Source organism: Sander vitreus, chromosome 22 (genome assembly GCF_031162955.1).
Source record: "Sander vitreus isolate 19-12246 chromosome 22, sanVit1, whole genome shotgun sequence".
NCBI lineage: Eukaryota > Metazoa > Chordata > Actinopteri > Perciformes > Percidae > Sander > Sander vitreus.
In genome coordinates this window covers 6,449,562-6,477,508 of record NC_135876.1, presented here as the reverse complement: position 1 = coordinate 6,477,508, position 27,947 = coordinate 6,449,562, and the positions used below count along the sequence as shown (strand labels likewise).

At 39.3% G+C, this 27,947-nt stretch overlaps 1 protein-coding gene across 12 annotated transcripts in view; it reads left to right on the top strand.

The window, feature by feature from the left end:
• Positions 1 to 11,985, top strand: part of LOC144537414 (partitioning defective 3 homolog) — a 382,981-nt gene extending 370,996 nt beyond the window's left edge. For all 12 annotated transcript variants that reach the window (XM_078281137.1, XM_078281139.1, XM_078281130.1 and 9 more), the window contains 2 exons: positions 4,260 to 4,387; positions 9,751 to 11,985. In XM_078281137.1, the coding sequence (XP_078137263.1) occupies positions 4,260 to 4,387; positions 9,751 to 10,180 (558 nt within the window). In that variant the 3' untranslated portion in view covers positions 10,181 to 11,985. The remainder of the gene's footprint in view (positions 1 to 4,259; positions 4,388 to 9,750) is intronic.
• Positions 11,986 to 27,947: the final 15,962 nt, after the last annotated feature.

Below are 27,947 nucleotides of genomic sequence, written 5' to 3'. Positions count from 1 at the left end.
TTGCTCGCTAACGCTCACTGTCAAGCCTGCACGGGTGAATTATGGATATTGCTATTCAATGTTGTGCATGTAGCAAGCATGGTTTACTGATCTCATGATTCATGCCAGCACATTTGATCTAACATATCACAATCATAAAATTATTTAGCTTGTTGGAAGGGTGAAATGGATTTTTTCATGGCGAATGCAATATTGTTGCATTGTTCAAGACACATCTGCACACAGAGGCATGCGTGTGTGCATATGTACAGTATGCATGCCTACACACAATATACTTAGATACCATACTGTGTGTGTGTGTGTGTGTGTGTGTTCACAGATAAGACTGTAAACAGAGGGAGGAGAGGAGAACAAAGCAATTACACTTCTCTTATGTAGACATAATAATACATTTCAGCACTATTACCCCACACATTCATCCACACAGATATCTTCACAATAAAAGATAAGACTAACATTTTGTTCTGCCATTTGTGCATGCTGTGGAGTCCTTAAGTGATATGGAGATAACCAACCATAACTCAACCATTCACCATGGTTTCCTGGGCTAGGGACTGGGAAATAGCAGACCACACTGCTCGCTCTCAGATGGATACTACGCCCGGAGCTACACACCCCGGCGACCACAAATGAACTGGGCTAGCTTATAATAAATTGGCGGAATTGGGTCGAGGACTTTAAGAGAGAATCATTATCCAACTGTGTGTCAGGATGTGGTGTTTCACTACCATTTTCTCACTTTCTTCTTGTTCTGTCTGCCCATTAGCAACTTAAATGTCTTCCATATGTCTGTTTGTGTACAGCACGGCTGCTCTCTTAAAACTGTTCCCTATGTGGTGGGCTACAAACAGCATCATGAGGAGTTTGGGCGGTAAAGCCATATGTTAGTGCTGCTGACCCATCACAGCAACCTGCTTTGATATCTGAAAGGTCCGTGACTAGCTCTTAACCAGGAAATATTACACCTTGGAACTTTAAAAGCTCAACGCCTTCCCAGCTGCTTTCCTGGTCCCAGATTTTTGATAGCTGCAAATAATTTTCATAATTGTGTTCCCCTGACTCACCGTCTGTGAACATTCTTATGTTTGAACACGTGGAGATTTCTTTTTTCTTTTTTTCCTCCCTGCCTTGTCTGTGAAACCACCAAGAAAACAAGGGAGAGATAGAAGTGTGCCGTATTGACATCATTTTTCACATTATTGGATAAAAACGAACACGGACGTCTCTTTGATTCGATTTCAACAAATGTCATGTTTTATATGGCATTGTATTCCAGGCCTAACATGGAATAATCTGATTCTCTTTCCCTGGATAATGCCATTACACTGACAGATTTTCTCTCCTGGCTGTTTCTCATGCATTTCTCTTGGCCTGGCGTCATTCACCTCAACTCTTCAGTTTTTAAACCGAAGCGGCAAGCACCTCCGGATTCCTCACCACTTCCTTTCAAATCACATAAAAAACATTCAGTGTGCGTGACTAATTATTTTCTCACCACCGCAGTAAAATAATTTCTCCTTTTCCCTTACTGTTCATCCGATATTCGTTTATGTGCTCTAGACTTTTTTGAGCCGTGGGGAATGTGTTGTTGCAGCGAAACCCGAAACATATGAGTCCAATTCACTTCACCCATGTGGAATACTGTTACGTTTTAGGACGGGGAGAGATTAAGAAATTACTTGTTATTAGCGCTGAGTGAAATGTAATTGCACTGTTATTGCAGCTGTCCAGGTGCGGAAGAAAGCAGCCATTTCAAGAACACAAGATGTTTTCACAAAGACATTCTGGCTGACGGCCTTTCCATCCGCCAACACACCTTTACGCTGTCAATCCATTCTGTCATGTGCTATTACCACTTTTCTACCACTCGCCCCACAAACACATACATTTTCCACATTTAAAAAAATCTCTTCCCAAGCTACCAAACATGGATTCTTTGGCTGCTCTGTTCAGTTTAAACACTCAGCTGGCCAGTAAAACCTGCCTACCACATTACCCACCTGCCTACCACATTACCGTCCCAAGCCTTATGAAAACTGACACTTGGTCAAGGCACGCTTGCTACACCTCCTCAGCACGCCTCTGTTTAATTGGCTTGTCATGTTCTTTCATCAGCCAGCTCGTTAGTGGTGTGCTAGTGTTGAGGGAGATGATATCTCCATGTCAACCCCACCGGTGATCAGACAACAAACACATGCGCGCTGGTGCAGGTTAGTGGTGTGTAGTCAAGTCACACGCAAATCTGTGAGATGAAGCAGTGCGTGGTGATACTCACTGCCTTCAGCATACTAGTTTACTTTGTTCAGAAATACACAGCATACGTTTAGCAAAATATGACTGTATTATGGTAAATTTTATAAAATGTAAAAAGCCCTCTGATTCACACAAACAGAGGGAAGAGGGCCAGCAGTGATGTGAACAGTTTATAAATTGATTGTGAAGAACAGTAATGAGGAATGCAACTCCTACAAAGGAACAAGTACTTAGCTCTAAAGTCGTTGATATATAAATGAAATCTGAACAAGTCAGAGATAATGACATTAAAGACATTGAACTCGCCTGGCATCGCCCAACTCATTCGCAAATGTTAGTAAATACTGTATTAGTCTGGAAGCTCTCAGTTCATTTTAAATTTCCAGGAGGCATTAAATAGTGCAGGCCAAAAGGCCTCTGGATGCAATTAGATAGACCTACAACCAATCAGAGCAACGAAACGTGACCTACAACCCATCAGAACAACGAAGTGCTGAGCCACTCGTGCTAGTTGGGGCAGTGCTTGATCCGTTTTAAAGCAGGAAAAAAGGGTCGGCCGGGTCACAAACTTACAGCTAAACAGTACACTAAAACGTGTTTGTGAACAGAATGAAATTCATATTTGATCAGTACTGCCTAGTTTGACATTTTGATCTGAGTTTTATGAGCCTGATAAGTTGCGCTGACAGAGAATGCCAGTAACGTCCAGTAACTACGTTCAGTAAATACATTCAAGCATGACGCTCCTCTGTCAGTTATGATCTTAAACCCGCTCCGCATGAGATAAACGGTTGTGATTGGCCCATCCCGGTTCTGGACGGCTGGAAATCTGTATGAACGGGAGGGGGGCCAGACGTATCTGCCAAAGCAAATGAAACATGAGCTTGCCAGATTCGGTTGGTTCCCAGGCTAACATCGAACCAGTTTAAAAAAAAATAATGCATCGTAAGGTTTTTTTTCAGCCATTTTGAATTATTATAAAGTATTTCTGATATGATAAGTACACCTGAGAAATGGATTATCCTGCAGAAAAGGTCTACCTACCCAAAAAATACAACCAGTGTTTTTGGACATTAATAAAAAACATTTATTTATTCCAAGAATAAGATGATTTTGAAGGCTTTTCTCTTTTCTGAGTCTTTTTGACACCATCATGACATTCTCTAACACTAGTAGTTCTACACTAATAGTGGCTGTTTGATGGGTGATTTTGCTAATAGTCCCTTTCAGCTGTAAAAGCATTGGGAGATGTGTTGAACTGATTTTAACTCATCAGGAATTTATTCTGACCGTGGTAGCAAAAGACACATGGCATTAGAGACTGCAGGTTGAACTGGGCTAACAAAACACTTTTAAGCTGTAAAGTGAATTAAAACTCGCTAGCCAAGCAGCATTAAGGTTAACATATAATATAATAATATAATAATATTATAATATAACAGACTCACGACTCACTCTGTGATACCGGTACAATTCAAAGAGAACATCTGCTGTTTTGAACATGAAAATGTCAAGACATTTTTCATTTTTCCATAAAGAAATATCCTCATTTTCTGGCCAATATGGTTATTTTATATTATATTTTGTATATTGCTGTCACTGCATTGCTTCGATCTGCATTAAGAATGTTAGTACAAACGGTTCTTTCCAGTAGGATTTGTAATTGATAGAAAGATTGTATTTTGGTGAATTATGCCTTTTAAAAAAAAGTATCAGGCGACCTTTCATCTACTGGCACAGGTGCATTTTTCAGTGCCATTGTCATCATGGAATCACACCTACTAACTACCTGTTCCCTGAGCGTAGCCCAAAACACAGAAGGTATCACACTGACAAAGCACCTGCTGTGCTGAGGGAAATATATTCCATTATCTAAGTGTGTGTGTTATTCTATTTCCAGATTTCTGTCCAAAGATAGAAATGTCAACCATATTGGCTTCATTTGATTTTATGTTACTGTCATAACTGTGCGTATCTTGACTTGTGTCATTTGGTGGATGTTACAGGTAAGCAATGGGACGGAGACGCTGAGCGGACGCCATTCAGTAACAGTCGAGACTCAGGTCCAGAAACAGCAGCAAGAGGATCGAGATGGTTTCCAACAAGCACAGAGACAGTACAACTCCCTGCCACGGTGAGACCGCCTCTCCCGTCCCCCTTCCCCTTTATTTATTCCATCTGTCTGTCTCTTTCCGTCCTCCTCTCTCCCTCCCCTCACTGCGACTTATCACGTTCTATTTGCCCTTTCTCGACCTCTTCATTCGGCTTTTTTTGATTTCCATCAATTTCTTTTCCTCGTATTTGTGCCTTTACCCTTTTTTCTCCATACTTTCTTTAACGTATCCCTTTGGTTCCAAAGTCAATCACCACAAAACCACTTTTACCTCATCTCCAGACATTCAAATGATTCTTAGCAAAACTCTTTGAATGAAATCATTTAATGTGATCACTTGGAGTTATTCGACTGATATTCACTTTCATTAAGTCAATGTTGACCCTGAAGAAGTGATGACTTTGTCGCAGGCATCAACCCCCCCCCACCCCCTTCTCCAACACTTCCAGTGTGATGAATATCAGCTCCGATATAATTTTTTCATTTTCTCTTGGCAATCTTTTACACAGCTTGAGTTCAGAGCTACAACCGTTGCTCTTCATCTTCTCCATCTTCATGTTTCGATACTTTTGCATATTTTTCAAAGAGATGCCAATAAAGCTTACCATATCTTCCATCTCGAGGTGTTGGGGTTGGGGAGACTTTAGTATCAGTATTTGCATTTCCTGCCTTCACTGTCTATGTGTGTATCTGTGCCTTTACCAGTCCTCTGAAGCTCTCTAATCACACTTTAGTAAATTTAAATTGCAAAGCTAACCACTGCTGGTGACACAGGGATTTAAAGTTAGTAATGAAACAAAGATAATTTCCTCTCCCTGTTAAATATTTCCTAATGGGAGCCAATCCAATGTGAGCTTTATTGTATTATGAAATGTACAGTATGTTCTAAAATGTTGAAAGGGAAGTCTGATTTATTTAAGTTTTGCTGCTTTGCCAGTTTAAACAAAACCATAACACTTAAAGTGTGTGTATATATGTGTGTGTGTGTGTGTGTGTGTGTGTGTGTGTCTGTGTGTGTGTGGTCTTTTAATTGTCTTGGCCAGAGTAACTCTGCTCTCCTGTGATTTTAATCTCTCCCTGCACAAACAGCAATCATTTCTTCATCGCCATCCTCTTTTGCTCTGCTGTCTCTGAACAGTCACAATCGGGTCGATTAAAACATGTTCCTGTCTATGGCTATGGATTTTCGGTCCACATAGACGCATAATCAATGCGGCCTGTATAAGCCAGACTGATCTGTGCATTCACTTCATAGGTGTTATCTGCTGGCATCTCATGTGATGTGACAGTTGCCTCCAGCCCTCCCTTCTCACTGAGTTCCTTCTCCTGGGAAAGTTGGTCTGACCGGCCAAAAAGCCAGGCGAGGATGGCCTTTGATATGCATTCCTCTCATAATCACATAGCGTCTTCTAGCAAAGAGTCGCATGAGCTCAGGCTTGACGTTTGACCCCGACTAAGGCTTTTCAGAGCTTGTGTCTCGGCAAGGCTCCTCATTAAAGAGCTAAAGTCTCACATCCCCAGATTAATAACCACTATTCCCTCGAACTCCAATCACCTCTCTTTTGGAACCCCTTCATCCTGTCCTTCTCTTCCAAAACAGGAAGCATGAGCAGTCAGCCATTCAGCCGAAAGGGGACATTCCCTCACAAAAAAAAAAAAAACTCCTTCCCAAAGAGCTTCCAGAAGAGGCTATAGTAGCTGGTTATCTAATGACGGTCAGGCTTAGCTGGCTGTCTGGGATGTGAGGATTGGAAGGGCCCCTAATGAAGGCTTGTTGTCGGAGCAGGATTAGCGGTGACAGGCAGTGGAGGGCGAGAGTGGCCAGGAGAGGAACGAGTGTGTTAGTACGAAAGAGAGACCACTGATTAGCCTGAAAGTAGTTTTGCTTTGCCAGACCTTCCTCCACAACGTTGTAGAGGGGTCTGGCTAGTCCACACAGCATTCCGGGTCGAAAAAAAGGACATACGGCGAAATTTCCGGTGGCAATGGGGCAATCCCGGAAGTGGCACGTCATGGATATAGACTAGCCTGAAAGAGACGCGCTCACACACAAAACTACACACAAACACACACATGAATGCGGTCAAGAGAAAGTTCCTAAATGTGGCCTGAGTGAACTGCCAGTAGCTTTTCAATCTATCATTGCAGCTCTTTCAGCCAAAACAACATTGTTCCACGCTATAAAGAAAACATTATTCCAGGTTTATAAACAATTTATATGTACAATATAGCAACGATTGTTCCACTGTCCATTGCATGCATTTGGGTTTTTTTCCATAATCATTTTGTGTCTGTGCATGTGTATGTGTGCTTTCTCCTTCTTCTCATAAACTCTGATTCTTCCCAGCTGTTTTAAAAAAACACAGCAGCCACAAATTTTTCTGCGAGCCAACTTCCTGGCTTTGTTTGTTATGTTCTGTCATTCTAAATTTACCCGATTCTTTGGCATGATGTATTTTCCCATCCCCTCCCTCTGTCGATGTAACTAATCTACTTTGTGACATATTTTGGCAAAGGAGTAGAGGTGATAAGAGAACTGACTCCCCTGACGCATCAATCACGATTACATTCCTGTGGAACAATGCCATTTCTTCTCTCTTCTCATTGCCTCCGAAGACTTCTACCTTCTTCCCTTTTCTACTTTAAAAACGTTGTGGTCATTCTCGAAACACAGATCGCTGCCTCGTGCAACAGGCGCTGCTCTGTATGCCAAGCCGGGGTGTAAATGCATGGCGGCTCGCCCAGACAGCAAAACCCAGATACTGTATGGAGCATGTGGTGGGGCTCTCTCTGCAGTCTGTCCCTACATCTGCCCCTGCGCCAATTACCCTCATACTTACACATGCTCTACATGCATGCATACACAGAGCAGAACAACAGAATTTGTTTCTGTGGCACATGTATAGGACATAAATGCATATACACATTTATCCTTGCATGCATAAATGTAGACCTAAGCACCAAAGGCTCAGATACGGACGTTACAGAGCCATGTGCTTCCACTCTTCACCGCCCCTTAGATTTGGTGGTCCATAAGGGCATCCATTAGCAATGCTGGAATCGTGGGATTCTCATTAGAATTACACTGTGATGGCAATAGAATAAATATGTTCAAAGGGTTGTTGAATTAACTGGCAAGGAAGCAGATAATACAGTAATGTAAATGTTTCACTATTTGCTTGAAATCCTTATGGCGGATTTATGCCTGACGCAAGGCGTTAATGGCAGTCCTGCCATAGGTATCTACGACATTTGGTTTGGTTTTGATCATAGACTGTATATTGACAACTCCCAAAAAGTGAAGCCAAAAAATCTCGGATCAGCCACTGGTGGCTGGCTGCAGTTTAGGTCTTAAATCCCTACCTCTTTATGTTAGCGGATGGGACATCGGCCAAACAAATACGTTAAAGTACACATCTTATCATTTTTTCCCAAAGATGGTTTCTGTCATTTTAGGTAGATCTCATGTTCATTTTTTTCTGATAAGTTGGTTGTAATTAGTTATTTAATGCTATATAAATGGAGTAAAACACGATTGACAGCTGTGATTGACTGGTGATTAGTCAGGTGGGTGTATGGGCGGGACTTCGATACCGCGGCTCCACTGCCCGATCACTACTGGCTCCAAAATAACAAGATGGCGGCACCTGTACCCAGGATATTTTGGCTTCTCATTTGTACAGTGGAAGGCGGTGGAGATGCGTCGTCCATCTTTATATACAGTCTATGGTTTTGATTCATAAATGAGCGTCAGATTACATTTGCTGATATCACAACTGCAACGCTAGATTATAGTTGTATGTAAATGTTCAGGCCATATTATGCTTGAATGCTATATTCCCAACAGTGACTGTGTGTTACTTTGTGACACAGAGCGGTAGTGGGCTATGCATGTACTTACAGGACTGGAGTTACATCCTCTTTGCCACCATCAGGAACTTATCGGAGGAAACAGAAGCAGCCAATCACAGTTCTTGCGGTCACCAAGTAGTATCTCTGTAGCCCAGTGTGTCAGCTAGGGTGTATGGAGTGTGTAGTCTACGTAGCAACGATGTCACCCTTAATGTGGAACTATATATCAAGCTTTAGAGAATTTATCTTTTTTACACATGTATCAACTGTCATTTTTTTCCCTGTCAAGCAACATCGGAGTATATACAAAATAAGAAAACAAGGTTCAAGGTGGAATTGATCTCCATTTACGTATGGGCCCGTTACTGGTTTCAAAACCACTTACATTTTCTGTCATACCGTTCCTAAGGTATGTTTTTACACAGAAATTAAAAAAATAATACATTTTAAAGCTGTAATTGCAATACCGTAATACCGTAATATCATACAATCAGAATATCATACCGGCCCATGCCTATCTCCATTGTGAGGTTTCAGTTTTAGAAAAAAATTAAATATTATGTCAGAAACACAAGTGCTTTGAACAATAGCCTGTTTTGTCTTTTGTTCCTGTCAGCCTGTCTGAAATGAGACTCGGCCAGCTAAGAAATGCAGGCATTTTGGCCTAAAAGCACGCCGGGCCCCTGTTTACCTCTGCAGGCTTGTGTGACGTGAACTCAAAAGCCTTTTAAGCGCACAGTGGGTCAGTGAGGTGTGAATGGGATTTCTCTTAGCAAACCTGACACAAAAGACACTGTCACAGGTCTTCCATAGCAACATGGCCTTAATGGATCCAAATAATGGAGGAGCAGACTCAACACCTGGCGAGACCTCGCAGTTCCCAATGAAAGCTTTACGGGGCCAATTTCCGTAAAAGGGAGCATATGTGGTGGAAGGCATGCTTGGGCCTTAGTTTTTCTTTGTATCAGAGATAATATTAGTGCATCTTGGGCCGTCCTGTCAGTGTAGGGGCAGGACGAGTAGAAGGCAGATAAAGCCACGAGGCCTGCCATTACTCTGTCTGTGCTGTAAGTGCACACGTCTGCGTCTCTGAAAAAGTAGTTAAATGGAAAGGAAATGGAAGAAGCCATTTTTCGCAGTGAGGTTTTAACATTTTTGTTTGTTTACAGCGTAGAACTAATAGTGCTGTGGGCGTTTTAGGCTTCCCCCGTTAGTCTCCTGTCTCTTCTATGTCTCTGTCTTCATGGCACAGGATTCAGTGCATGCAAGCAGACTATAACAGATCTCTTTTTGCTCCACTCATGTTGCCTTCAGTGTTTCAACTCAATGCCACAACCACATCCCCCTTTTTAATCTCACAATATATGAAAATGGACACATTCCCTGCTGAAGTGCAGTTTCTTTTGAATTCCCCTTCAATGGTGCTGACCCAGGGGCCGCTACAGAAAAAAACAATCTTTTCCTCCTCTGTTCCTTTTCCTTTTCTCACTCAACAACACGATTGACCTCTTTACCTATCTCTGTGTGTTTAGGCAACCTCGAAAGACTCCCAGCACGGTGTCCCAGGACTCACGGGACAAGGCGTACATGCCAGCAGATGGATTCCAGACGTCAAAGGAGAACCCTGGCTACCCCAGCAGCCAGGGATCACGTAACGGCTACCTTGGAACGTCCAACTTCAATGCCCGTGTCCTCTTAGAGACTCAGGAGTTGCTGAGGCAGGAGCAGAGACGTAAAGAGCAGGAGGCCAACAAGGCCAGGCCACCTCCCGCACAGGAAACCCCCAGCGGCAGCACCTACGACCACAACAGAGAGCACCCGCACGCCTCAGGCTCTGCCCCGGTTCAGGCTCCACCTCAGTCCAAGGGCCCCTACAGACAAGATGTACCCCCGTCGCCTTCTCAGCTCGCAAAGCTCAGCAGGCTTCAGGGATCAGAGAAAGGGAGGCTGTTTTACTCCTGAGACAGTGACAAGGGATTAGAAAACTTTTGGAAGATTAGGACTGATTCTAAGGAGCATTAACATGTACAAAATACTAAGAGGGCAATGAGTCTGTGTTTTTTTTAATGAAATGTTGAGATACAAAGATTTTTATAGGACTGTTGATAGAAAATGTTAATATTTAAAGAAAAAAAAGTTTTTTTAATGATATGAACCATTAGCTTTCAAAAACAAATGATTGTAGCTGTTTTACTGTCCACAATCGTGATCATCTAACTATGTGTATAAGTGCCTTCTGGTCCATTGATTGTAGACATCATCCCAATTATAATTTTTTGGCTCATGATCTGCAGCTTTGACCCATCCATCTGAGACATTTACTAGAGCAGACATCACTGCAGAAGGCAATTGGTTTGGGCCATCACTGCATCACCACATCTACCCCCCCATAACCTCGAGCACAAGCAACACATTCTCACTCCCATCATGTCAAAAATCGCCAATTGGTCAGGTGCCTTTGGCGTTTGTTATTGACGCAAAAAGTGTCCGTTAGCGTCATATTTAGACACGCTTGGTAGGGACTCTTGGCGTCACTTTGTCTTTCAGAATCACTTTTTGGCGCTGTGGGTCGGGACTCTTGGTGTCACTTTTTGATGCCTTGGGTCGGGACCCTTTGCGTCACTATTTGACGCTCTCAGGACTCGGGACGAGATGTGCCTGGGGACTATGTGATTTAACTGACGTGCGGCACAAGAACGGGACAGTTAGGTTTAGGAAAAGATCGTGGGTGGAGTTACAAAATGCACGTTTCAGTGACACGCGGGACATAAACAGGACTCTTGGGTAAATGTCCTGTGTTGTTTGACCCATCCACCACCCCAACTAACATCCTTACGCGTATTTTTGGTCTTTTCATACCGTTGTCGCTCTTAATACTACGTCATCTTTCAGCGCCGAGGTCAAGCTGCTTATGCTCGATGCATTCTATTCAGATGCCAAAGGGTGATTTTTGTGTCGGTATCCGACGCTGAGAGCCACTCACCAAGCGTCATTATTTTAGGAGTTGGGAGTGAGAACGGGATGGCACAAGACACGGCCCAGGCAGGTTTTTCTACCACTCGGGTGCTGGCGAGGTCTCAGTCGACACCACACTTGAATGGGTGAATGAGGTTTATTTTTGCTGTTCGTGGAGACTTTGTCGAGCACTACACGTTCTTGTGAGTGTGCAGCGACTGTGCACGTGTGTGTGTGTGTGTGTGTGTGTGTGAGTGAGTGCTAGCAGGAGTCGGTGTGTAGTGAGAAAGTGTGGAGGTTAAGCAGCTTGTGTGAACTGTGGAGTCAGAGCTTCGGTTTTGGGCATGACCGCTCACCCATTGCCCCCCTCCCCCCCAGTTCAGGCAGGGAAATGTCCCCTTCGGTTTTAGATACATACAACACTTACCCAGAATATATCCTACTTCCAACCCTCTCTTGTATTCAATATGATAATCCTGAATTCTCTCTGCCTCTGCTGGCAGCGTTATCCCTCTTTTTTCTCTCATTGTCACCCTCACCACACAGCCCTGTCGGTGGAGGAAAACAGCTTTAGATCGTCTTTATTCCTACCCTATCCCGCCTACCCAGGGAACCCAGCAGTGTAAATGGGGCCGGGCTTGGGTTATTAATTAAAGGTACCTCATTAAAAGGGAATGGGCCCTTTGTGTGTGTGTGTGTGTGTGTGTGTGTGTGTGTGTGTGTGTGTGTGTGTGTGTGTGTGTGTGTGTGTGTGTGTGTGTGTGTTATGTATGGCGAGAAGGAAGAAACAGTGACCCTGCCAGCGTAGCTCTGGCCCCGTCCTCGCCTGCTGTAGAATGATTTGGCTGTAACCGAAGCCCGCTGGCCCCTAGGTGTCTGAGTTGTTACTCCCTGAATATTTCATCAGGGTGGTTACATGGAAAACCACATCAGTTCTGCAGTAGATGGCCTCAGTGTGGGACTGCCACGCCATGGGCTCGATACAATGAGGCTGATTTTGTTTTCTTTTCATGATTATGTCCATTGGTAGAAAAACACTCGGGAGCCTTTCCGTCATTCAATCAATAATTACTGGTGCATTTTCAGTGTGTGTGACAGTGTATATATGTATGACACTGTGTGTGTGTGTGTGTGTGTGTGTGTGTGTGTGTGTGTGTGTGTGTGTGTGTGTGTGTGTGTGTGTGTGTGTGTGTGTGTTACCATCCCTTCCATCCCTGTAAGAACAAACTTTTGGTTGTCAGATTGAGGAAATGTTTTTTGCAATGTGAGTCTGTTTTTCTCAAAGGGCAAAGCTGAGAATTCATTTTAGGTTGCAGTTAAAATTAGGTTTAGTTTAGTTTATTGATTTACCCTGATTTGTTAATTCAGTCAGATTTGGAAGCCATTTTCCCTTCGTAGATTTGCATGCGACTTAAGAAACCTGGTTACGCAGCTCACTGGAGAACATGGTTACTGTAATAATCTGGTTGTAAATCTGCATTTACATGCAGCAGGTCACTAGTCTGGTTAATATGATGTTCATGAAATTACTGGAGAAATCCAACCGTTAGCTGGTTTCTTACAGTAAGTGGATGTAAACACACTGCTTTTTGGAAATAGTGCAGGACGCTACAAACTATGCAATGCCATATTTGAAAGATTTTTTTAAATTACACATTTATGTTTAGGTCTATTTCCCATTAATAAACATACAAATGCATTTGTCTATCCAAACCAGGTATTTCCACAGCTCTTGGTTTAGGATTAAGACCAGAATCAGGATTAAGATCAAGTTCATGGTTTCTATTAGGCATGCGGTGGTTAGAGTAGGAGTTATTTAATTATTGCATTTGAGGTTCTATGGGCCTCACAAGGACATGAAAAAAATGTGTTCTCACAAATAAAAGGGTATGTTAAATACAGTCTAGCAATGTTCTAGTGTGTGTGTGTGTGTGTGTGTGTGTGTGTGTGTGTGTGTGTTTGTGTGTGTGTGTGTGTGTGTGGGTGGGTGGACATGTGTTTAAGCGTCTGTGAACGCTGCCAGTATCTGGATGCTCCAATATGTCTATGAATATGTCTTGGCAGCCATATGAACCACTTGGCTGCCGAGTGGCATAAGAGCAGAGGAGTAGGAGGGAGAGAAGATGGGAGGCCTGACCCTGCAGATGATTCAGTCAATGGAGTAATCACAGCTATTCCTCTGAGTCGGCAGCACAAACAGGAGGTTACCCACAGGGCTGTGCTCCTTTTTGCTGTCTCTTCTTCTCTTCATTCACCCAATCTGTCAGTTGCTTGTGTTTGTTTGGTTTTTCTGGGGCAGAATTATAATGGGTCTTGTTTGTATAGGGGTGTGTGTGAAAGGGGTCCTATTCTGACAGAAGCTGTTTTAAATGATATTCCCATGTTTTATGTGTCTCCATCGTGAACTGGGGCGGGGTTCAAGTGCCTGCAATATCTAACGATATTTTTTTTCTCCTGATATGCAAATTTGATAATATCCCATAATGCATGTTTATTATTTCTGTTGTGTAATTCATGTTTGTGCGCCCACTCTGTGCCATGTGGATTCTTCCCATAAATCTATTGTTTCAGGGGATTTTTTATTTTTTTTTAACCCTGGGAGAAATGAGATATATATTGTTATTGTTTCATTGTGTTTTTATGACCATCCCCATTGTATTTTATTATCCACAATATGGTACTATGGTGGTAAAAAAAAATGACGAATATGTAAGCACAGTGCAATTCAAAACAGTGTATCCATTAAGAGCTGTTTCTGCCATTCTCTGTACATACAATATAAACTTTTTTTCAGTGAATAAATTGAGGGTGGATTCAAATTCTTGTAACAATAATTGGAACAGTAATTTCCCTCAATTGTGCTGCTTTAGCATTCACAAATGGTTTCTGTTCTTGATAACACACCAGTGATATAAGATGCATAATTAAAGGCGAGTAATGGAAATCTTATTTATTGCTGCTACCATACTGCAGGTTTTAAGATATGCTATTACTGATTTAAGAATTCAAAATGAAATGCAGTTTATTGATTTTCTCCCCATTATAATTAAAAATGCGGCTTGTGTCTTTCAGATGTATTTAGTTGGACTAAGAAGACCTAAACAATAAGGTTTCTATTAGTCATCTGGTTGCCAGATCCTTCCCTCATGCCTTTAAGCTAGAAATGAAATAGAGTATTTATTAAAAAAAGGTTCCTCTCATAACTGGAGGAATGTTTAAACAAGTTGAACCTCTGCAATAGCTACAGCTATACATTGGCACTAGCTCAAAATGTGGCTCCCGCTTTGGTTGAAGTGGCAGTGAAAAAGTATGATAAAAACACATCCTCCATGTCTCTCCCCATCTTTGATCTCCATTCCTTGGTAGGTCAATGTTAACGGCTGGCCGCAAGGTTTTGCCTTTGAGCTGGCTGAACTTCTAATAACATCCTGAGATGACTCCTATGGTGATAAAGACAATAGTCAAATTTATGATGTTCAACTCCAGGGGAAAGGCAGGTTTTAGAATTTGGCCCTGCATCACAGAGCTCCTGCCAAATCTGTCTTCATCTTGAGGAAGGGAGAGGCCTTTGAAAGAATCAGAATGGAAATGTAAACTAGAAAGCACACGCATCCGGGACAAAGACATAAGACATCCACTTGTCTATATATCACTTAAAATTAAGGCGAAGAGGGAGAGGAGACCAAACTGAAAAAGCATTGTCTCTGAAGTGACTATATTTGAACATCCCTGCCGAGCCACAGTCAATTTCCTTCAATATTTCCTTTGATTGAGTGTCAATCGAGCAAATGTAGAGAAATGATCCTGCGTTCAGTCCAGTCGGCCTTTACAGTCAGATGTTTTTTTAGAAGCCCTGAGCAGCGTTTCAGCTTTCAACTTGCTCACATGCAAAGGGCCTTTATTGACAGATTTCTCATCTGGCACAGGACTGAGGTGTTGTGTCAAATACGATAGCTCGTTACAGAACAACAATACTACAAATATTTAATCAAAGTAACTTTTACTCAGGCTTTAACTCAAATCACCATGTCACTTATCTTACTGACTTCATAAGGGCCAATGGTTCGAATCCTAGAATATGAATTATTTACAAAAGCATCATAACCAATAAATAATGTAACAGCAGCAACTATTCAGTGAACTCTTACAGCTTCTCCCCCCATTAATTAGAACGGGACACAACCGAACTTTGATGCTCACGTAGATTGGATTGCCATAAAAACACACAAGGAGGGGTTACATGCAAGCATGATACTGTAGCTGGCTTTGCCTGTCTGTCAGGACCAGATATGTTGATTGGCAGTGAGACAGTCCAATGGGTTCATGTGCAAGCCTCACTTAAACTGTGGACAGGATGCTAGCATTCTACTGGGACTGATATGGTTTAATAGAGCTCGGAGAATATGGTCCTCTCCAGGTTTAGAAAGACCATTTAGGATTATAGATACCATATGGTATGGAGAAACGTTTTATAGACAATAAAATGTCAATTCTATTGTGATTTGTGAAAATGTATAGAAGGGATATTTTCATGTACCGTAACATCATACCTACAATTACCGACATTACAGACATAAATCCAGTTGACATACCCATAGAGGTAATGTAAAGCCATCAAAACACAATAGGTCTCATCCTAGCATGACACACAACGCAGGCCGCATGTAACCTAGTGGGTACTCTGCCGTATCAGCTTGCACCCTTAACACTTTGAGGCCTGAGGGAACATTAAAGCTGTCTTTTGCCCCGCTCTGTCCGATCATTACTCACACTGAAAGAGCTCTGCTGAGTATTTAATATCCCCCTTTTGCATTCCCGCCATCATAATACTCCATAATGAAAACCTTTTTTCTACAGTGATCAACAGCAGACTGTCGTTCGGGCCAGTTTGATTCCATAACTCCACTTTGTCCTCTTGACTCCTGCAGGCCAGACTGTTAGACCCCTGTGTTGGCAAGTGCAAATGTGTTGATATGAGAAGCAGATGGGGTTTGTGTGAATCACCAGTAGATAAAAAAGCTAGTGTCTAGGGATTTGGGAGAATTCTTTTTTTAACCTTCTTTTCAGCCTGGTGAGGCCTGAGTCGGAGTCACCTGTTTTGGGTTGAAGAACCTGCTTCTCCCTCTGATCCCTGATCTGCTGCCCCATTGGGATTTCAAAAGAGGAAATCGACATAGTAGGAAAAATCGTGGTCATAAATCTCGGCAGATGCACAATAAAAGCCTATTGTGGGAGGCTGACATGAAGACACACACACACACACACACACACACACACACACACACATACCTGAGGGTTCTTCCCTAAAGCTTTGGGCAACATCTGGTGAGTGCGTGTATCACAGGAGAAGCTGGTTTATGTAATGTGTGGGCAGAGGAGGGAGGAGGGCTAATGCCTTACACTCTCTAGACCATGAAGTGGGCTTTGTGTGTGTGTGTGTGTGTGTGTGTGTGTGTGTGTGTGTGTGTGTGTGTGTGTGTGTGTGTGTGTGTGTGTGTGTGTGTGTGTGAGACAGAAACAGAGAAAGTCACAGATGAACTGGCTTACTGAAAAGATGACCAGATAAGTAACAGAGAGAGCGTACTGTGTTTACCACAATGGCCTCACCTCCCTCTCATAGCAGGAATCCAGGCACTTTGTACAGCAAGATATGTGAAACTGGAGGAAAATGTTTGAGGCAATAGGCTCACTGGTTGACCTTTAATAGCAGTCAGTGATGTGATGTTGGATGATGCCACCACAACTGGGCTTACTGAACTTTAAAGACTGACATAAATCTGCGTGGACTTGAATTCGTAGCATATGGATACTTGTCATTTTCCCCTATATCTTACATACTTTACAATATGGAAGAAATGAGTAGCCATGAGTATCAAATGTATTCAAGCTGTATGATTGTAGTGTCTTAAGAAGAAAGAAGCTGCATTGCAAAAAGAGAGATATGTAATATCTTATAAATAATTGTCTTAAACACCATTTGTATTAGATTATTTCTAGATTTTGTCCAAGATCTTATCTAACAGCCAAGACAAAAACAACACTGCAAATATACTATATATTTTTTCAGTTTTTCTAATTTATGTTTTATTAGCTACTGAATTGAGCTGAATTAAACAATGACAACTTATTGTAGCTTTAAAAACTTGAAACTTGAGTGTTGAATTCCTAAAATTTGCATCACTTGTCAAATATTTTCTACCAGCTGATGTATGCTTACTTCATTGGCAGATTTTTCTTTTAATACCAGCATCATTCTGCAGATTACAGAACATGTACCTTTTTTAAAAGGGACCTTGCTGTGTATGACCAGGTCACCCAACTAAGACAATCATTGATTTCTGTCGCTGTTTGGCACGTTAATCATCAACTGGAAGGCCAAACTGTAATAGCTCACCATGTGATATACCACAGTATTCCTGACCACAGTGCACACCATAAAATTAGGTCCCCTTGGGCCAAAATAGGTCCCAACCAGGCTACAATATCCCCTGACAGGCCTCCTCCTCCTGCGCCACTTTAACCTGAGGCCCTTTCCCATCCTGCCACCCATGGAGCGTCACACGCTGCCTGGGACCGGCTACAGCCCTGAAGGCGACGGGAGGAGAGTACTTCCCCCATAAATGAGGAACAACAATCAAGATAACAAGCCTACACATGTGCTATGAGTCACCCCCTTGTGAAAGCTTGGGCTTGATGTTTTTTTTTACTTGAACATTTTATTTACACCAGTGGGATTTGAGGTCGCCATGGAACCTGCAACAAAGTACATGAAACGGTCTTTGGGTTTCTGCTTAGGTTATGACGCAACTTCATTACACAGAAAAAAAAATTGTTTTATTATACTCTGTCTCCTCTGACGTTTGTATCACTTGACTCTGGTGTAATTTAGGCCTGTAAAAACTGGTGGTTGTGTTTTTGTTCTTGCTTGTATGACATGCTGTTGCTGTGCAGTGAGAGGACATACAGTACAGGCAGGCTACCAGTAGAGATATCACTGTGAAAAACAGAAGCTTGTGGGCAACTATGGAGCATTGAAGGTAATGGGACCTGTCATATTCCACACACACTACAGTAAACATTCAGAACTCTTTACACAAGTAAAGTAGCCCGACAAAGAGCCAGATTTCAAACAGAAGGTGTTCTGAGGGCCGTTTGATTGGTGACACATGGAAAGAAACCGTTAGAAATGACTCCCTTTTCTAGCAAAGGGAGCCTTTGATTCTTCAAAAAAATGTATTTGAGGCATCTGTCTTGCATGAGGCATCTTCTCATGCAAGACAGATGCCTCAAAGACTTTTTTTTGAAGGTAATGCTATTTACCCCCATTACTTTATGCAAGTCATAAGAGAGTCAGCACAAGTTCACTGCAAAGATAAGCTGATAGCTGCACTTTTACTCTCAGCTTGCGGGCAAGCAAGTCAATATATAATGAAATAAAATCGACAAACACAATTTTGTCTTGTTTTCATGTGTGGACAAGGAATCACATGTACTTGACCAGCTTTGAAATGGTAATGCATTGTTTGAAGTATTCTGGTAAACAAAGTAGCACAACAAATGCAAATATGCGCTGCGGTTTTGATCTCATAATAATCTCTTCCCCCAAATTCAGGTTATTTCTGTGTTTTCAACATCAAATAAATGAATTATTCGACTGAACATCTACTCATGTGATAGCATCTATAATTAGTATCCCAATCCCTCTTGCTAGCGTCTGCTTTATCCACCTTTACAAGATAATTCAGATCCTATGAAACAGGAACCTTCTGACACAGAACAAAGCCTTGTTTCTTGCTGAAAAACAATAGCCATGCAGTTTATGGCTGCCATTATGCTTACCATACACCAAATGTATACTGTGCTGTCATTTATGTAGACCTTTAATTTGTTTGCCTTGACACACACACACACACACACACACACACACACACACATTTGATCCATGTGCCATTGCTCCGCCTCACTGTCCCGGGGAATAAAAGACATGGTGCTTCATCAATATTTATGGATTTATGGATTTATTCAGAACATCCCAGGCCACACGTTCTGCTGAAGGGAATAGAATGGCTCCAGCAAAGCGTCTCCGTTGAAAATCTACATGGGAATAAATCCTATAATCTCTCCCCAGTTTGCACACTAGACTGGCTGAGAGCAATTACTCTGACAAAGAAAGCATTTTTTCCCCTTATTCCTCTTCTTCCTCCTTGCCTTGCACCATCCCCTCTGCCTTGTGTCAAATTAATCCTCTGAACTTTCCTAAAGATCTCCGTCTATTCCCTTTTTTTGCCTGAGAATGCATCCACGCTCTGTCTGCCTTCCCCCCACAGGTGCTGAGTGATGGGAGCTCAGGAGGGTGGGGCTAGGGATCCTCGAGAGGATAGGGAGGTGATGAGAGGAGGAGTAGGAGCGGATTAAACAGAGGAAGGATGGCGTTTCGTTTGACAACCACGGGGAAGGGAGGCGGGGTGAGGCCACTGTTGGCGATTATTTAACGATAGAGGAAGGTGGGTGGAGGGTGGGAGCCTGACACCTGTGTGGGGAGTACACAGGGAGGGGGTGGAGTCTGGGAGAAAGGGGGTGACCATCTGTTGCAGTCACAGGCGATGGAGACAAGAGGCACCGGGAGCCTTCAGCCCAGTCCAAAAATGTTAATGGTGTGCCGATGATGCATATCATAGGCACATCTGTGCACGGAGCAGCGCTCTCCTTCCAACTGTAAATACATAATCCATACCTGCTCCCACATGTACGATAGCAGTGTTTTAGCATTATCACCTCGGTTTGTTTTATTCCCTCCTTCACGTGATGCCAAAGTTTCATTATTGTTTTATTGATCCTTTCTTTAATTGACCTGGTAGCATAAATGCCCCCAAACCAAACAATCCATACTCTAAGTGGCTCTAATTTGATTTTTGTTCTGTTTTTGTTTGAAACATTAATCTGAATTTGATTGTGGATGCAGTAGAGCAAGGATGATGAATTGTTTGTTCCACAGTAGCTGCCATACGGCAAGGTTACAGGATTTAACTTTTGAAAAGAACAACTTGGCACAACGTACTGTACGTAGACACATTGCTAGTTAGGAGCAAGGTTATTGGCTGGATAATGCATTTGCACATCTATGGCACTGTAGTTTTAACGTGTACTGCAGCGTTAATAACATTTCCTACAAGCAGAGAAAGATTAAGAGCTGATTAAGTTGAAAAGAAAAGAAAAATCTAAATCCACAATAAGTAAACAGGGTCTGTCTCGTGACTCAAGTCAGCATTGAGTTTTTAAATATTTAACATAGATCACAATCTTTCCTCAACCTTCACCCACAAACCATTAATCATGCTTTCGCAACTACCTACATATTTTAGGGAAAAAATATGAATTTTATATTGTCAAGGACGTTTTGCAGAAATCTTCAGTATGAACATTTTGCAACTTGCATTTACCAATATTTTTTCCTCAATACCAATGAAATCCAGGTAGCTTTACATTTCTTTTAAAACACTTTTTTTTGTAAATCACTAATATATGAACATCTTTTCTAGGAGACAGGGTTATATTAGCAAAGAGCAGAACTAGAACAGGATCGAACTTTGTTGTCCCTCCAGGGCTGGAAATGTGTGTAAATACAATAAACACAGTATATGAACACAAACTCAAGTTCTTTGTGTTCTGCGCTTCCTCACGATGCTTTTTGGTTTCTCTATGTTTAGTTGAGTTATAAAAACTTTGAATAAGCACAAATATATCCCTCAATTTGCACTATAGTATAGTATGTCGAAAAAGTTAAAAAAAGTTATAGTATGTCAATAAAGTCATAGTAAAGTAAGTCAAAAAGTAAAAAAAAAAGTCATAGTATAGTATGTCGAAAAAAGTTTAAAAAAAAGTCATAGTATAGTATGTCGAAAGAAAAAAAAAGTCATAGTATAGTATGTCGAAAACAGTCAAAAAAGTCATAGTATAGTATATCATAAAGGTCAAAAAGAAGTCATAGTATAGTATGTCAAAAAAAGTAAATAAAAGTCATAGTATAGTATGTTGGAAAAAGTAAAAAAAAATCATATTATAGTATGTTGGAAAAAATTAAATTAAAGTCATAGTATAGTATGTCGAAAAAAAGTGATAAAAAAAGTCATAGTATAGTATGTCGAAAAAAGTAAATAAAAGTCATACTATGTTGAAAAAAGTAAGAAAAAGTCATAGTATTGTATGTCGAAAAAAGTAAAATAAAAGTCATTGTATAGTATGTTGAAAAAATTAAATAAAAGTCATAGTATAGTATGTCGAAAAAAGTATAAAAAAAGTCATAGTATTGTATGTCGAAAAAAGTTAAAAGGTCATAATGTAGTATGTCAAAAAAAGTAAATAAAAGCCATAGTATAGTATGTCGAAAAAAGTAAAAAAAAAAGTCATAGTATAGTATGTCTAAAAAAGCAGTAAAAAAGTCATAGTATTGTATGCCAAAAAAAGTCAAAAAGTCATAGTATAGTATGTTGAAAAATGTCATAGTATAGTATGTCAAAAAAGTGATAAAAAAGTCATAGTATGGTATGTCGAAAAAAGCCATAAAAAAGTCATAGTATAGTATGTCGAAAAAAAGTGTTTAAAAAAGTCATAGTATAGTATGTCGAAAAAAAGCAGTAAAAAAGTCATAGTATAGTATGTCGAAAAAAGTAAGTAAAAGTCATTGTATAGTATGTTGAAAAAATTAAATAAAAGTCATTGTATAGTATGTCGAAAAACGTAAAAAAAAGTCATAGTATAGTATGTCGAAAAAAAAGTGATAAAAAAAAGTCATAGTATAGTATGTCGAAAAAAAAGTCATAAAAAAAGTCATAGTATAGTATGTCGAAAAAAAGTACAAAAAAAAAGTCATAGTATAGTATGTCGAAAAAGTCATAAAAAAGTCATAGTATAGTATGTCAAAAAAAGTTTTAAAAAAATCATAGTATAGTATGTCGAAAAAAGTAAAAAAAGTCATAGTATAGTATGTCAAAAAAAAGTCATAAAAAAAGTCATAGTATTGTTGTCGAAAAAAAGTCAAAAAGTCATAGTATAGTATGTCAAAAAAAGTGATAAAAAAGTCATAGTATAGTATGTCGAAAAAAGTAAAAAAAAGTCATAGTATAGAATGTCAAAAAAAGTTTTAAAAAAGTCATAATATAGTATGTCGAAAAAAGTCAACAAAATGTCATATTATAGTATGTCGAAAAAAAGTCATAAAAAAAGTCATAGTATAGTATGTCGAAAAAAGTCAAAAAAAAGTCATAGTATAGTATGTCGAAAAAGTTAAAAAAAGTCATAGTATAGTATGTCGAAAAAGTAAAAAAAAGGCATAGTATAGTATGTCGAAAAAAGTAAAAAGTCATAGTATAGTATGTCGAAAAACGTAAAAAAAAAAGTCATAGTATTGTATGTCGAAAAAAGTTAAAAAAAAAAGTCATAGTTTAGTATGTCGAAAAAGTAAAAAAAGTCATAGTATAGTATGTCGAAAAAAGTCGGCAAAATGTCATAGTATAATATGTCGAAAAAAAGTCAAAAAAAAGTCATAGTATAGTATGTCAAAAAAGTCATAAAAAAAGTCATAGTATAGTATGTCAAAAAAAGTAATAAAAAAAAGTCATAGTATAATATGTCGAAAAAAAGTAAAAAAAAGTCATAGTATAGTATGTCAAAAAAAGTCATAAAAAAGTCATAGTATAGTATGTCGAAAAAAAGTAAAAAAAAGTCATAGTATAGTATGTCAAAAAAAAGTCATAAAAAAAGTCATAGTATAATATGTCGAAAAAAAGTAAAAAAAAGTCATAGTATAATATGTCAAAAAAAGTCAAAAAAAAAGTCATAGTATAGTATGTCAAAAAAAGTCATAAAAAAAGTCATAGTATAATATGTCGAAAAAAAAGTCATAGTATAGTATGTCGGAAAAAGTAAAAAAAAGTCATAGTATAGTATGTCGAAAAAAAGTCAAAAAGTAATAGTCGAAAAAAGTGATAAAAAAGTCATAGTATAGTATGTCGGAAAAAGTAAAAAAAAGTCATAGTATAGTATGTCGAAAAAAGTAAATAAAAGTCATAGTATAGCATGTCGAAGAAAGTAAAAAAAAGTCATAGTATAGTATGTCAAAAAAAGCAGTAAAAAAGTCATAGTATTGTATGTCGAAAAAAAAGCAATAAAAAAGTCATAGTATAGTATGTCGAAAAAAAGTTTAAAAAAAAGTCATAGTATAGTATGCCGAAAAAGTAAAAAAAAGTAATAGTATAGTATGTCGAAAAAAGGCAAAAAAAAAAGTCATAGTATAGTATGTCGAAAAAAGTTTAAAAAAAGTCATAGTATAGTATGTCGAAAAAAGTCGAAAAAAGTAATAGTATAGTATGTCGAAAAAAGTAAATAAAAGTCATAGTATAGTATGTCAAAAAAAGTAAAAAAAAAAAGTAATAGTATAGTATGTCGAAAAAAGCAGTAAAAAAGTCATAGTATTGTATGTCGAAAAAAGTCAAAAAGTCATTGTTTTTTGGTGGCCCTTAAAATCCCAAGTATCTCATAAGGATTGAATCCACAACCCTGTGTTCTTCAACCTAGCACAGTATTACTCTGAGCCATCCAATATTATACACCTACAAATGTTTTAGTGCTTATTTGAGTTTTCCGCTGTAGATGTTAGACCTGAAAAGTCAACACACCTTATGAGGACTGAACCCACAACACTGTTTTCTTCAAACCAGTACTGTGTTACTCTGAGCCATCCTATCTAACAGACTTTGTATATGTTTTAGAGCGTATTTGAGTTTTTTGCTTTAACTGTTAGACCTTAAAATGATTCACCTTGTGAGTCGGCTCACTGAATATGTCGAAAAAAGTGATAAAAAGTGATAGTATAGTATGTCGAAAAAAGTCGAAAGAAATCATAGTAAAATGTGTTGAAAAAAAGTAATAATATAGTTCTGCTGGTGTTTTTGACATCTTGTTTTTTGTTGGACCTTGAAAACCCAGGAGTCTCACAAGTATTGAACCCACAACCTTGTGATCTTCAAAGCAGCATTACATTACTCTGAGCCATCCACTACTGACAGATGTTTTAGTGCTTATTTGAGTTTTCCGCTTTAGATGTTAGACCTGAAAAGTCAACACAACTTAAGAGTATGGAACCCACAACCGTGTGCTCTTCAACCTAGCACCATATTACCCTGAGCCATCCTATCTGACAGACTTTGTATATGTTTTAGAGTGTATTTGAGTTTTTGCTTCAACTGTTACACCTTAAAATTACTCACCTCGTGAGTCGGCTCACTGAATATGTCGGAAAAAGTAAAAAAAAGCCATAGTATAGTATGTCGAAAAAAAGTAATAAAAAAGTAATAGTATAGTATGTCGAAAAAAGTAAATAAAAGTCATAGTATAGTATGTCAAAAAAAGTCAAAAAAAGTAATAGTATAGCATGTGGATAAAAAGGAATACTACAGTATTGAGAGTTTTTTTGACATTGTCATTTTTGTTGGACCTTAAAAGCCCAAGCATCTCATGAGGATTGAACCCACAATCATGTGTTCTTCAACCTAGCACCATATTACTCTAAGCTATCCTATCTAACAGACTTTACATATATTTTAGAGCGTATTTGAGTTTTTTGCTTTAACTGTTAGACCTTAAAATTACTCACCTCGTGAGTCGGCTCACTGAATATGTTGAAAAAAGTGATAAAAAAGTCAGTATAGTATGTCTAAAAAAGTTTTTAAAAAGTCAGTATAGTATGTCTAAAAAAGTTTTTAAAAAAAAGTCATAGTATAGTATGTCGAAAAAAGTTTATAAAAAAAAGTCATAGTATAGTATGTCGAAAAAAGTAAAAAAAAGTCATAGTATAGTATGTCCAAAAAATTAAAAAAAGTCATAGTATAGTAAAAAGTCAAAAACGTCTTATTATAGTATGTCGAAAAAAGCAATAAAAAAGTCATAGTATAGTATGTCAAAAAAGATGCTGTTCATGTTTTTTAGATGCTTAAATGTTTTATTGTGTCACTTTGCTACTTAATACTGCATCTGTTCACATCCAATTACGTCTTTCCATTCACTTTGTATGTAATCGCTCTTCCTTAGCACTCACACACCTTCACAGTGTGAAATGTACATACAAGTGTGTATTTTTCCTTTAACTATGATTTGGATTTCAAACATATTCTCTACATCCTTCTCGATCTGTTACAGACATTGTGCTTTGATACTACAGCATATGTGGGCTCCATCTCACCGACGACCTGAGCCTGCCTTCTTCAGTGACAGTAAGTATCTTTAATGGTGACGCTGTTTTGTTTTTCCTGTCTCTGGGGATAGATAATGGGGAGCGCTCCCCCTCTGAGGCAAACGGGCTAGAAGAGGCTCTGTAAACATGGGGGAATGAAGATTAATCACACACTAGAGATGGTGTTCCCACTTTAATAATCAGTATTGATTACTGTCACCTTACATCTGCACCAACAGCTGCTGTGAGGGGGGCCCGTTGCCCAAGGCTGGTCCACCTCACACTTCCACTGTTAAATCATTGTGTATTCATTGGAGAATAGTGGGGTTATATAGCATGAAATACACACCAATAAATATTCTTCATTGTCTGTCAAACAATAAACTGTATGAGTTTACTTCAGCTGTACCACCACACGGTGTAGATTAACCTGAACATGAACATTAATGTTTATTTTAAAGGCTTAAGTTAAATCCCACTGGTCTCTTTTGCCCAAATATATTAAATTCAGCATTTTGTTCCTAAAGTATAAGACTAACTACCCTGACCAATCTGACCATGCAAAATAAGTGTACGTGTCCACAGTGGCATGTTTTGATGGGAGAGATCGCCATGCTTCCTAGCATCTTGCTAGGTAGCCACTAGCAGTTATCAATTTCTCTTCAATGACCAAAGAAAAGCAAAGAAAACAGGCTACACCCTCCTACAACTGTGATGGCTACACCTGATTGGATGAATGCTTCACTCGTGAGCTGTCTGCTCCCAAATTTTAAACAGACCAACATGGTGGCTCGTTTGGAAACGTTTGCTTATTTTACGAAAATAGTTCACCGAAATGTGTTTTTAAAAACATTTTATGCAAGATATATGCAGTTGCTGAATCTGTCTTCATTTTGGATCGACAACGGTCTGTTTGAAGATTTTAATGAATTTTTAAGAGGCGGCGAGTTGAGCTGGATGCCCCTGACCTCAATTTTATGCAAATGAGGAGCGGGCAACGCAACGCCTCATTTCTCGTATGTATTATATTAATTCGAAGTTGGCGCGACGCTACCAGAATGCATTGCCCGGCTGCTTCCTTAGACAATGAATGGGAAATGTTGAAATGACGCTGCCAGTGAAAACATATCTAACTATTGCTTTTATACATACTACTCTATAATTTACAGAGACCAAACAATGTCCCACGAGCAAGAAAACTATACTATGATTTTTTTTATCACATTTTTCAACAAACTATACTCTGTGACTTTTTTCACATACTATATACTTAGACTTTTTTCAACATACTATACTATATACTATGACTTTTTGTTTTTAACACTATAGCGTGTTGAAAACTTTTTTTGACATGCTATACTGACTTTTTTTTTTAACATGCTATACTATGACTTTTTTATGATTTTTTTGACATACTATACTATGACTCTTTTCTACATAGTGTATTATGACTTATTTCAACATACTATACTATGACTTTTTCATAATTTGTTTTGACATACTATACTGACTTTTTTTTTATCACATTTTCGACATACTATACTATGATTTTTTTGACATACCATATCAACATACTATACTATAACATGTTTTGCTTTACTGACTTTTTTTGGACATGCAATACTATGACTTTTTTATGATTTTTTTCGACCTACTAAACTGACTTTTTTATTACATTTTATACATACTATATTATGACTTTTTTGACATACTATACTGTGACTTATTTCGACATACTATACTGACTTTTTTTATCACTTTTTTTGACATGCCATACCAACATACTATACTATGACTTTTTCCGACATTTTTTATACTGACTTTTTTTATGACATTTTTTATGAACTACTATATTAAATACCAGTACTACTAATACTACTAGAGTCTTAAGTGAAAAAGTCAAATAGCAAAGACACTACTGTAATGTCAGATAGCCTAGGGTGATAGGAGAATGCTTAGATGATTGAAGGTTGTGTGTTGAAACCTTATGTGTTGCAGTTTTGAGGTCCAATATACAAAGTGAAAAAGATAAATATGCCCAAAACATAAACCTGTGTGTCAGGTCAGATACCTCAGGGGGATAAGAGAAATGTTTGGAAAACAGAAGCTTGATTGTTAATATTAATGATGTTTTTTGACTTATTTCGACATGCTATGCTATGACTTTTTTTATCACATTTTTCGATAAACTAAAAAAAAAAATTAAATTTTTTAAAGGTCCCATGGCATGAAAATTTCACTTTATGCGGTTTTTTAACATTAATATGCGTTCCCCCAGCTTGCCTATTGTCCTCCAGTGGCTAGAAATGGTGATAGGTGTAAACCGAGCCCTGGGTATCCTGCTCTGCCTTTGAGAAAATGAAAGCTCAGATGGACCGATCTGGAATCTGCTCCTTATGGAGGAAGGTTACCTCTCCTTTCTCTGCTTTGCCCGCCCAGAGAATTTGGCCCGCCCATGAGAAAGAGAGAGACATCATGGCTTGCAAACACCCCCCCCCTCCACCTTGCCCCCCCCCCCGCTCTCCTCCTCAATAGCATTTCAAGCTA